This window comes from Peromyscus californicus, unplaced genomic scaffold (genome assembly GCF_007827085.1).
Source record: "Peromyscus californicus insignis strain IS unplaced genomic scaffold, ASM782708v3 Scaffold_10__1_contigs__length_136768540, whole genome shotgun sequence".
In the NCBI taxonomy this organism is placed as follows: domain Eukaryota; kingdom Metazoa; phylum Chordata; class Mammalia; order Rodentia; family Cricetidae; genus Peromyscus; species Peromyscus californicus.
The window spans coordinates 93,369,150-93,381,727 of NW_026294391.1; the positions used below are offsets into that span (position 1 = coordinate 93,369,150).

At 38.3% G+C, this 12,578-nt stretch overlaps 1 protein-coding gene across 6 annotated transcripts in view; it reads right to left on the reverse strand.

Annotated features, from left to right (window-relative positions):
* Window positions 1-1,447: 1,447 nt before the first annotated feature.
* Window positions 1,448-12,578, reverse strand: part of Dcx (doublecortin) — a 78,248-nt gene continuing 67,117 nt past the window's right edge. For all 6 annotated transcript variants that reach the window (XM_052737511.1, XM_052737540.1, XM_052737536.1 and 3 more), the window contains exon 7: window positions 1,448-9,403. In XM_052737511.1, coding sequence (XP_052593471.1) covers window positions 9,347-9,403 — 57 coding nt within the window. In that variant the 3' untranslated portion in view covers window positions 1,448-9,346. The remainder of the gene's footprint in view (window positions 9,404-12,578) is intronic.

Sequence of the window (12,578 nt, forward strand, 5' to 3'; positions counted from 1 at the left end):
TTCTCTTTCATCTGAATTTTAGGTAGAGATGCCAACACTGAACCCAAATGGCTCGTGGGATCATACATTCTAGCTACATCTTAGAGAAGAAGAAATAGAATTCACCAGAGCAGGGGTTGCCAAATGAGGGAGGGCTTCAGAACCCTCTTGTGGGACTAGTTCACCCAGAATCACTGGGTTCTATTCTCAGAGCTCCTGATTCAGTCTCTGTAGAGAGGGGCCTAAGACTGAGCATCACCCTCATGCTTCTTAGGTAGTGCTGGTGAGCAGTTCCTCAGTATGAGGCAGAGGAGTGGATGAAAAATGAGGGGACAGACGGTATGAGATTGGGTGGTCTTAGAAAAAACTCCCTTTAGATACCAAATACCTGACTTTTAGAACTCAACCACACCCATTTCTACAATTCTTCATTCTTTTAGGCTAAACCAGTATTTGCCACAGACTTGAAGCCCTTAAATTTTATTTGATTGGGATATTGAAAACAAATACCTATTTACTTCCCTGCCCACGTTTTGCAAAAAAAACATTTTCAGTACTTAAAATACGAAAAGGATATGGTTTCAAAACTAAATATAGTCCTTTAAATTGAGTACATTGCTTCTATGAAACACATACACGCACACAGTACTTAACTGATTTTTCTCTTTCCACCGGAGACCAATGCACTTCTAAAGAAATTTTTATTTAAAGAGACATAGTAAGTCTACATCTAACTTTTATTTGAATAAGGAATACTAAGAAGTTCCATCTTGCTCTACTTTGTCTCCACCAGATTGCTGTTCGTGGGACTCATTAAATACTACTTGGAGGAGGAATTCCTAATCCTCTCAGTCCTGGAGAGTGCCTAGGGATATTTCTTCTACAAAGACTAGGCAGACACTTTATGGTTAGCACAGAATTGTGTTGATCAAAGTGATCCTGAGATCTCAGCCTATTCTCTGTGTGCTATTTTCTCCCACACTTATCATCAACTTCTTCACAAGCCTAGTTAAGATCTGATGTAAGAAATTAATAATTTATGCCCAAGAATGAATCCGATATTTATGAATTCAACATCTATGTGTTCCTTCCCCAAGTGGCTGTGCCAGTAACCTTCTGATGAACAGTGAAGGTATTTTCAAGAACTGTGAAGTCTTTCTGCACTGTCTGAAAGCACAGTAAGAGAAATTGTCTCTTATTTGGTGTCACACACTTACCTTAGCCAAAATATTTTATATACCAAAAGAGATTTGATTCCTGTTCAACTATAGAGATCCAAGACCTTATACGCTGCAGACATGCTGTGCTGTTAATTATGGTATTTCCATCGTACATTGATTCTCAGCTTCCTCATCTATAAAATTAAGGGGTTGAGCAATCTAATGTCTAACTTTCCTTCCAGCTCGGACATTTTGTGGTTACATGATCATTGGTTCGATGATTGAAAAAAGAGAATGTCAGCCAGAAATATTGAAATCAAATTTTATTTTTGGAAAATGACATTACACACATCTTGCAAATGTACACAGAAATGAGAATGTGATGGAGAACAGAGCTCGAGAGCCAAAAAAGATTGCAAGAACAGCTCTTTGGCTGCCCAGCATTGAACACTGCATATGCACAGTGTTCACAGTTCACAACACCTCACACACATGGGGAACTTCCCTAGGCAACCTTGAAGTCCTCAAACCAAAGAGCCCTCATCAAATTATGGTGGGGGAGATTAACAGTCACAGGAGTTATAAGGGGTCTGCTCTAACCAGCTTACATGGGCCTTGCCTAACATACCAGTCCAAGAGAGACCAGTAAACCAAAAAGAGAGTGTCTTCTTGAAACACTGCCTTTGCATCACCACAGTCCAAGAGTGTGCTGTGTTACCAGGGAAAAAGACAGCAATACATCTAAACACATCATGTCCTTGGCTTTACTGACTGAGGGGTAGCTGAAACCCCTATATATGTGTTGTATGTCTCTGTTTTGCTTTTCTTCTTCCCCAATAATTATTGGTCTGATGTCTCCAGATACTTCAAAACTAACGCAGGTATCAGGGACATCTTTGGGTTATGTGATTCCAAGAATTAATTCAATTCTGTAATGCAAACTGGCAAAGACACTCCCAATTTTCCTGATTTTTGTGTAAAAGAGAGGTGAGTCTTTGATCACCACGCCATTCCTTGAGAAATGGTCAAAAACTTCTGATAAATTGTTGTAAAATTCTTCTCAACCCTTCCCCCAATCTTGGTTTATTTGCTCTTTGCTGAGTTTACTTGGCAAGAATTCTTGGCCCCTAAATCAGTTATTTACAGTTAATTGTAAGATACCTGGGAGCAGGGAATGGAGAGAGGGAAGAGGGCCACATGGGATAATCTATTCTTTTCAGAGGTTAAAATGAGTTATTTAAGAAATGTGATGTACAAGACCATGCATTTACTCTCCAAAGGTAGTCACTAGCAAGCTAACACCTCTAACACTACAACCACCAATTACAGCTGTTCTGCTACAGTTACTCAAGTCTAACTACAGCTATAGGGCAGAAAGGGTGGGCTGTTTCCATTTTAAACTTTCTCCCTTTGAAAATGGCCATAAAAGCATTTTCTGTACAAGTTTAATGGCACAAAAAGGTGACCAAAAACATTTTAAATAATTTACTGCACATGAAAAATGCAAACTCCAGTCTCAAACCATGCATTAGATGTGTACAAGTCATAAGGGGTTGTTGGCTTAATGCTGCAATATAATACACTACCAAACACTGCATGTATTTTAGCATAACCTCTTACTTTCTCAAACATCTTTAAGAGAATTTAGAAAGAAAAGTCACTGAAAAATTGGGCAATGAATATGTTATTGCCAAGCAGTGACACTCCCGAGGTTGTGCACTCTGTTGAATTAATTAGCAGGCTTCTTAAGCCCACTAATTACTCACACAAGGAAAGCCTGTGATGGATCATGAACAGTTGGTGTTAAAAAGGAAAATGTTTAGGGAAATCTAGGATCAGAAGGACAAATGCATTTCAACTAAGTAGTTTCTTCTGTAGTCTGGATTTGTTAAATACTCTTTTGCTTAGATTAAACTCATTTGCCTACCAGTTTAGCTTAAACAATTCAACAGGCAGAAACAGATCATAATGTTATAACAGAGAGCTTAATGAGTAGTGGTAAAAGTTTGAACAAATTGTTCCTGCTTCCCCTCCCCATTCAACCTAACCAAACGACAGGAACAATTACCTGTGGTCTCTCGTGATATTATTTTGCAGCTATTTAAAACTATGAGCAAATTAAATGAAATCAAGTAAGACTATCTAGCCAATTTGAATGGATGGGTGGATTTTTTTTTCCTGTTCAGCTGATTATTTATCTGAGCACACTACACTGTTGCACGAAATGGCAGACTAAAAAAGAAGCACAAAGTGTTCTGTACAATGCTTGCTTAGAAGGTAAGGACCTAAACATCCATGAGCTGTAAGAACGATGCTCGAAAAGATCTGCTGAGACTAAAACAGAAAAGAAGAAAGGGCCAAAATCATGTTGATTTCCACCAACCTACTTGTGGCTTAATAGGGTAGGACCTGAAATTTTTGAGACTGAAAACAATTTCTCTTCTATCCCAAGGCAAAACTTACAAGCTAAGAGGCATATACCCAGTAGTGAGGCAGGGAAGAAGCAAAGGATTCCAAAATAAGGGGAAGGACTGTGTAAGTCAAAGAATGGGTGTTTTTTCACTATGGAATGAGAGATTGATAGCAGAGTTTAAACTGAGGCAGCTAGATGGGGAAAGGAAACAGCAAGTAGAATGACAAAAAGCCACTTATTTCCTTGAGTTATTGTCCAGAAATGAGAAATTCCAATGCTTTCAGGTCTTTGCTTTCGTTTACGAGATTTTCTTTTCTGACTTCTGTGTTCTATTTGACCTTTTCCAACTCACCTGCCCTTCGAACCCAAGCAGGAAAGTGCCTCACTTTCCCATGAGAATTCTCTACTACCCTAGCTCCAAATACCCCAGATAGAGGGGGAAAACCACCTCTAATTCCGGAAGATTTTGATACCAGTAAACTAAGGAACACTTCGCTTCCCAAATGATAGCCAATCTCACAGCAGCTTGGCAAAAGCGTGATCTCTGCATCGATCCTTAAAGAGGAGATATGCAAAGCAATACTAAGAGGCTAGATGGAAAGAATAAATGAGGCCTTTGGTGTGATGGCTAAGGAAACTCCATTTTGTCCCCAAGGGAGATGCCTCTCTAACCAAAAAGGAAGCACGAAAAGTCAGTGACCTCTCCATGCTCCAGGTGGCCATGCTTTTAAAGAAGAGGAAATCTGCATGATTCTCAGAACAGTGAGTGGTACTACATGTGTGTTTTCAGTAGGGCAGATGCAGAAACATAGCAGCTTCTAAATTCCAGACTTGGAAAGAAATCCAGCAGCCTTAGCATTTTCAGGGTTCTGTTGTTACAAAAGAGGTCTTAGATGACTTCTGACATATTTTAAATGGCCAGGTCAATACTCATCCCTTCTTCTCTCAGAGCTTGAAGTCTAAACCATAGGACTATAGACTCTCCTACGCCCCTATATGAACTCCAAGACACCCCTGACCTTTTTTAAAAAAATATTCTATGTGCATTGGTGTTCTGCCTGCATTCATGCATGTCTGATCCCCTGGAACTGGAGTTACAGACAGTTGTGAGCTGCCAGGTGGGTGCTGGGAATTTAACCTGGGTCCTCTGGAAGAGTAGCCAGTGCTCTAAAATGCTGAGCTATCTCTCAAGTCCCAACCCCGACCCTCATAGGAAACCAGTTTGAGCCTAGAAGCTAAACCTCTTAATATGGTGAAGGCAATATATAAATGAGGCCTAGATATAGCTCCAAGTGACCTCTGTTGCCAAGAACAAGCTCCAACCACCAGTTTAAAAAAGAAAGAAAAGAGAAATATCCAGTGCCTTTTATTTCCATAGTAAACTAGACCATGGTGAAGAAAGTCAGTAAAGCTACACTGTCATGGAGCTTCTGCTAGAGAAGTCTCTCTTAGCACAGTTGTTCCTTAGGCAGCCTAGTCTCTTGAAATATTCTCATCATTGCAGAAGCTCATTTGCGACACATGGACATGCTACTTCTCCCATCCAAAGGGTTTGTATTACTTCTTTGTTTTCTAAAAGGGAAACCCATCTGGAAGCAAATGTGAGAGGGAATGGTGGAATCTCTACCTAGAATATTGAAGAGAATGGGGATGGACACACACTTTTATACAAAACAAGCACTGTGTTACTTGCCTTAAATTTGGGCTGGATGATTCTAAGAAGTATCCAGAATATAGAAGCTACACACCCACTTTAGGATTCCTTGGTCACTCCCAACTGGAGAGGAGGAGAAAAGAGTTCCTGAACTTGGGTATATCTAGTTAAGAGGTCTTTTAGAGCTCAATTAATTTTAATTAGTTCCCAGAGAGCCTTGCTGCAAAGAAACCCATACGTACAGATCATGTTGTCCTAATTTCTGTCATGGAAAGCCACAAAAATAGGCTATACAAAGAGCTAGAATATAATATAATGTGTAAGGTTACCATGTGCTATTTTGGTACAAGTACAAAGAACCAATATTTAATGGTCAGGGGACAATTTAGTGACAAAACTACTTGCTTATACTTGAAAATTGTTTACATCAGAGTAGTGTGGCTATGGGGACATTGAGACTGAGGACAGTTACAAGACTTGACTATCTTTCTCTAGCTTGGCTCACTACCATATTTTAAAGAAATTGTTGTTAGTAGAAATGCTAGTGAGGCTAGTTTTTAAAATGATAAAAAAAAGTCATCTCAGAAAATCAGAATAAACAAAGCTATCGCTCTACATTTCTTATTTTCTCTGCTCTGGAAACAAGAAACAACTCCCTTATCCTGGGAGAAATAATGAGTGTGAAACGACATTGAAGGAAGCTGATAAGGTGAAAAGTAGTCATTTTCCATTCCACTTGGACAGAGCAGGAGATGGGAGGTGGGTATTTGGAAGGTGGGGCATCAACCCTCCGGTCCTCACTTTCTTTGGGGCTATCTGCAACCCATGTGGATGAAACAATGAGAATGTGAGGAGAAAGGACCAGATTAGGTTGCTAAGTGGATTTCTTGCTGAGATCAACAAAGTAGCATATGGATCCAGGATGCAACATGACCCTGGGAAAGAATTTTCGGGAGCCTCACAGAAGACAATACTGGCTAGTTGGAAAAGACCCTGGAATAAGAGCCAAGAGGTGTAGGTTCTAATCCCAACACTGCCAACAGGCAGCTGTGCGACCTTGGGGTGAAATTACTTTACTTCTTTCTCTGTTTCTTGGCCTTAAGAAAATGAAGAATTTGGAGCAGATGATGTGATCTTAAGCTTCCTTCCAGCTAGAAAATGCTATGATTCATTCTAGGCTAATACTAAGTCCGTAAGGACACACAGCAGTCATGCTAATGGCTATCCTTTCCAAAACAGTTATGAGAGAAAAGCTTTTCTCTCACTAATTCTAATTACCACTACTTATGAAGTTAGTTGTCAACCCAGCCCCTATATATACATTTCCCTTTTTGCCTCTATTTCTACTTCTGTGGGGAAGAAAAGTCAGGAGGTAGGAACAAGCAACATGGAGTGTGTGTGTGTGTGTGTGTGTGTGTGTGTGTGTGTGTGTGTGTGTGTGTGTGTGTGTGTGATAGAAAGGGAGACATTATGGGAAGCGGTGGCAAATGCTTGCTGACCATGCATACTCAACACAATGGGTCTAAAGTGATAAAATTGGAAATGAATAAGGGGGATATATGAGCCCAGTTCTGCAAAAAAAATTTACTTAAATATGAGCCAATTTTAAATGAAGTTATTGGAGATTTGAGTTTTCAACTATACCAAGCCCTGCCACATGAAGTAGCTGTAAAAACAAAATGTGTTCTTACATGTATATATGTGCATGCCTATAAATGAAAAATATTTGTAAAAGATTTCCTTGTAGTTAGTTCAAAGATGGACAGAAAGGGCACTGTTGTTATAGAAGAGTGTCTGTTCCAAGAACATTCTAAAGAAAATATGTCCAACGTATTTTCTAGTGTTGTATATGCCACAAGTAAGAAAATACTTAGACAACTACCAAGAAGCATGGGCATGAGGAACTTTGAATTTTCTCTGCTAGCAGCTCATTAAGCTGTCTGGATCTTCATGTTCTCATCTTAAATGAAGACAGGGGACTACAAGTGATTTGCTGAAAGACCGACGTAGAGTGTGTTGGAGGACCTGGCCCAGAGATTAAAAATAGACCTCCCACCATTATTTCTATCCATCCCCAATAACGAATTTGCCCTAATTAACGCAAATGTTCTGGGAGGCACTAAGAACACACTGAGCTTCTAGAAAGAAATGGGGGCTAAGTCAAATGGGCTTCTTAATCATTTCATGTGGGTATACAAATAAAGGAAGGGCAAGAGCAAAACCTCATCATTTTGGGTTCTTCAATGGCCAGTTTAACCAGAAACCAGAACTCCCATCATCTCACTTCTCCTGAACCAAAGAAAAACAATGTTTTTTGTAATCTTGTAATTAAGGACATCTGAAAATTATCAAGGGGCTCTCTAGCTACCCCGCCCATCTATTTTCCCCTGCACATCAGCAATACCACCAAGTCGCCATCAATCCATGTTGAGTTGTCCTGCAGTATTTCCTAATTATGAAACAGCCTACACACACACACACACACACACACACACACACACACACACACACACAGGAACCCCACACGCATTCTACTTAGAATGGAGGGACTACTGCGTATCATTCAGAAGCCAAACATCATGGCTTTGAATGATGCTTCTTTCAAACTAACTGATCAAACAATTACAAAGAAATAAAGGAAATCTTCCTACCTATTAAAATCAAACACAGACTTGGCATGCATGGCTTTCACCTAAATTTAGTTGTCTTGGCTATTATGGGCTATGATTACAGACAAAAATCAGTGTTATAAACCTCAAAGACTAAGAGTTATTTCAAGTGATTAATCCATAATAAAGAGAAACCCTTTCTAATGTTAAAGACACGTGAAACGTCTCTGTATCTTCAGTATGAAATATTAGGATTATCGATAAAAAAGAGTTACTTAAAATATGCCATAACATTTCATTTAAAATATAATTAGGATGTCTGGTCCACATTGAAATTATTACTGTAAGTGTAACTGTTAAAAAGGTATCAAAAGACTGATTCTATTGAATTGGCCTCTAGTCATTGTGTTTTCTCCTGGAGTTTTCTGTTTGGCAGTGAGAGCGTGATTTCTAAACTACAGTATTCTTCTGCATTTTTTTTTAGTAAATTTTCTGCTTGTGTTTTTTAGACAAAGGAAAAAAATCACCAGTTTATAAAAAAGGAGCCTGAAGAGTTTTGCTCCTGAAATACAGACTTGAGTTTTTATAAAAAGGATATGGTTTCTTGCTATAAAAAGCGACCAAAAGGTGTCAGACCTGAAAACAAAATCTCACAGTGTTTGTAGGGTTGGTTGTTTACAAGGCATTCAATAGAACAGAACTAGATGGATACCATACTATTCATGTACTAACTTTGTTGGAAAGCCTCCTGGAGGAACCATATATGTGACATCACTTGCCCAAACTCATCAATTATTTATTGATTCCAAATTTCCCCAATAGAGGAGTTGACTAGGAATCCACTGTGCTTTATAAATCCTACTGAAATTTGGGCAGTTTTCCACCCAATTCTGCCTCATCTCTTTCAGCTAGCCCTATACAATAGCCCTAAGCACATGGTGTCACATTATAAGTAGTTGGTGTTTCTCCTCCTTGACAGACAGGATTAGTGCTAGACAATACACTGGAGGCTCAATTAAGAGCAAAGAGCGAGGCCAAGGATCTGACTTGCCACCCTCCTGAGATCCTCCAGCATTTTGAAGATACAGAGGCAAGGGACACTTAGGTTTTTCACGTTCAGATCTGCATATGAATGTTTCCCCCACACACAAACATTTTAAGTGATATGTATGTAAACAGCCTTCCACATAAGAAAGACTACTATCTGAACAAATTGAGTGGGGAAAATACAAAGGCCCCTAAGCATTCAGTAGAAAGGTCATGGACTAGCACATTTGGCAGTTCTGAAAAGTCACTCAAAAGGATGGTTATCAATCTATTTCTTATAATTGGTAATTGTGAATTAGTGGCCCAGAGGAGAAGTCACAAGAAAATAAACCCTATGTACTACAGAGTGTTTTGAAAAACAACAACAACAACAACAACAACAACAACAACAACAACAAAAATGTTTAAGCACCAATAGCCTTGTTGGTCACTTGAGCGAAAGTATTCTGCTATAATGATAGGTTTTTATATAGCCTATCATCTTTCACATGGAGTCGCCAAGTGAATCGGAGTCATCCAATGACAGCGGCAGGTACAAGTCCTGTAAGAAGAGAAGACACAAAGTTAACTCTCCTGTACTCGGTACCTGGAGATTTGAAGTGGTTTTAGTTGTTTGAAATAGCATTTTTCTAGTTTTTACTTTAAAATGATTAATACATCCACAAGGAGCTTTAAAATTGTAGGAAGAGGTAGCCCTATATTATATCAATGTGTTCCTTACTCAACTTCCCCTAAAAGTCAATGTCCTGCAGGTTGGTATGTTCTCATTTGATTGTGGGTGTGTGCATGTAAGAATTACAATGCAGAGGAAGCAAAAGAAGTACAAAAACCCCTCATAAAATTGGACTGAAGCAAAGCAATGGACAGTAGAACTGAATCTGTAACTGGATTTAGTTCTCAAGCGCATGCCTACGGTGAAAATTGCTCATGGACAAAAGCATCTTTGAGATGCAGACTCATAGAAGGGTGTCATGGGGCTGTGAAATTTTGATCCTTCATAAATATTATAACACTCTCAAAATCAACTTTTTCAGAACTCTGGAAATGAATGAAAGGCTTATAACAAAACAAGAAGCATTTATTCAAGAAAAATGACCGAGTTTAAATAAGACTACTAAGATTTTTGGTGTCCTGGCTTGCTCTGTTTTCATTTTCCCTCTGCCAAACTCCACAGTATCTTTGAAAACCAGCAACCCCCAATATTCATCAAAACTGCAACCTAAGAGCCACTGAGTAACACAGTTGTGTTGGGAGAATCAGCAATGTCTTATTTCCAAAGAATTGTCATGTTGACCTGAGTAGGAGCCTTCTGGATACGCCTTCTCACAGAGTTCTCCTTTATTTGATTTGATTCAGATAGAGCACTTGCTACAGTCAGCATTTTCGAGAAGCATTAATCAATACAATTGTTTAAAAATTATTTCATAGCCAGGCTTGGTGTCATGCTGCATGCCTTTAACCCCAGCACGTGAGAGGCAGAGGTAGGCAGATATTCCTGAGTTTGAGGGCTGACTGATTGTTACAGCAGGTGCCAGGTAGCCAGGGCTACATTGTGACACCCTGTCTCAAAAATAATGGCTTTCCATAAAGTGTGAGTGTGTCCAGGGGTAAAAGCTGGGGTAAATAAAATGTCTAAAAACCCTACGAGGAAAAGCTGTAAAAATTAGCAGTCCATGGAGAACTTTGAAACTCTCTAACATATATTCCTGGGAATCCAAGTGGCCAGCTACAAGTTGGTGACTGAGTGCACGCTCAGTAAAAATCTGAGATGATCCTAATCTGTCAGCCCCAGATGACTTTGAAGCCTTGTGCAGGCAACATTAAAGGCTAAAGTACAGTCATCAACCACCTGATAGACTGTTAAAAATCATGACCCAACATTCATGTAGACCATCAACAACAAAATCTTACTCAAAACATTTCAGAAAATCCTTTCGAATCCAAATTTTTACTATAAGAAATAAATGCAGGCATCACCTGCCAAACATGGACACAGAGTTCACCACTGGCATACTTGTCCTACAACAAATATTAAAGAGAGTCACTCAAGGAGCCATGATAATAATTCAGACCCACTAATAAAAAAACCAATAGGGCAACTTTGCAAATACATTCCAGAGACTGTATACACTAAATTTTATAATTCTTTTCTTTTAATGTTGATTGAAAATGTGTTTATATTTTATCATATATATTTGACTTTTACAACATGAAATTATGGGAATACATATAAATAATAATAGTTATTATAGAGAAGCAAATATCTACGGAATCATACAGTTCTTTTCCTGTATAAGAAGGGCAACTAAATAAACTTCCTTCATAGTAGTTTTATTAAATTCAGCCACTTTGTAGATTAGATTTGTATTTTTGTTCATATAGCTTGTCTATTATGTTATATCTGATGATATGCACGTCCCATTTTCTCCACCCCTCTAGTCCTCTGGTAAGCTCTGTTCTGTTCTCCATCTCTAGATATTTGATTTTTTTTCTTTAAAACAATTCCACACCTAAGTGAGATCATGCACTAGTTTTCTTTCTGTGTCTGGTTTATTTCATATGACAACTGTATGATCTGGTAATTACAAAAATGTGTTGATGGACATTTTGTGTATAAAGACATAATTGGTATGTTTATAAGAGGCCAAAAGAGGGGGAAAGAAATGGTGCTACCCTGTAGCAAAAATTTTAGACAGAATTTAAATAAAGCTGGTATTAATCTAGATTGTATTAAGATAGCAATTAAACAATTGAATGTTGAGCTGAATGTTGAAGCCCAGGGCTTCACTGGGGGTAAAAGTATCCAATGGCCTTTATATTATTCATGGGTTTTATGTATTTCCTGAGAAATATCACTGCATTTCAGTATCCATCTCATGTCTTGCCTTTTAACACAATTAAAAGAAACAAAATGCAGTTATTGGGCTCATAGTTCATGAGATTTTAGAACTAGGACAGAGAAATATCTTGTAGTCCTTCCCAAGACCCTAAGGACTTACTTATTGGCCTTCTATCTTATGATTATACTCATTATTCAATTAGAGGTATTGAAATTTTCAGTTAATACAGTTGGGGTACCTATTTTAATTCCATCACATTCTGTTTCACATATACTAATGCAATGTTCTTAAGGGGCCAACATGTATTTATAAATACATTTTTTGGAAGCATTGGCCCTTCCTTTCACCACCAGAAATTTTATTTTTCCCTAGTAACAAATTTGCTTTAAGTTTAATAGTTTTCTAATATTTGTATTGCTATTATAGCTTTTAGCTACAATATACTTTGTATGTTAGAGCTGCATATTTATTCATCCAATTTATCTACTACTTTATATCATTTGATCTATATCTTCCCATTTCCTTCACAGCTTTTTCCTGTGTTTCTACTCGCGGCATATTTATAACTTTCAGTCTCTATTGCTTCTGTTTTAGACAATGTAAAGATGGGTCATGCCTTCAAAAAAACTATTCTGAAAATCACAGGCTTTTTTAAATTTGAGCCTGTGATTAATCTAAGGGGTAGAATTGTGAAAACTCTACTTGAAATTTCTGTGACTTAGAACGAGTAAAGATTTAGACCATAAAGAGAATCCATAGGCATAAACTAGGTATGAACTGCTTCCATACCTCTATTAATTCATTTCATATTCTAAGCCTGGGGGTTTTTGTAAGGGAAGAACAATGTTCAGGAAAAGTAATTACCTCAGCATTCTG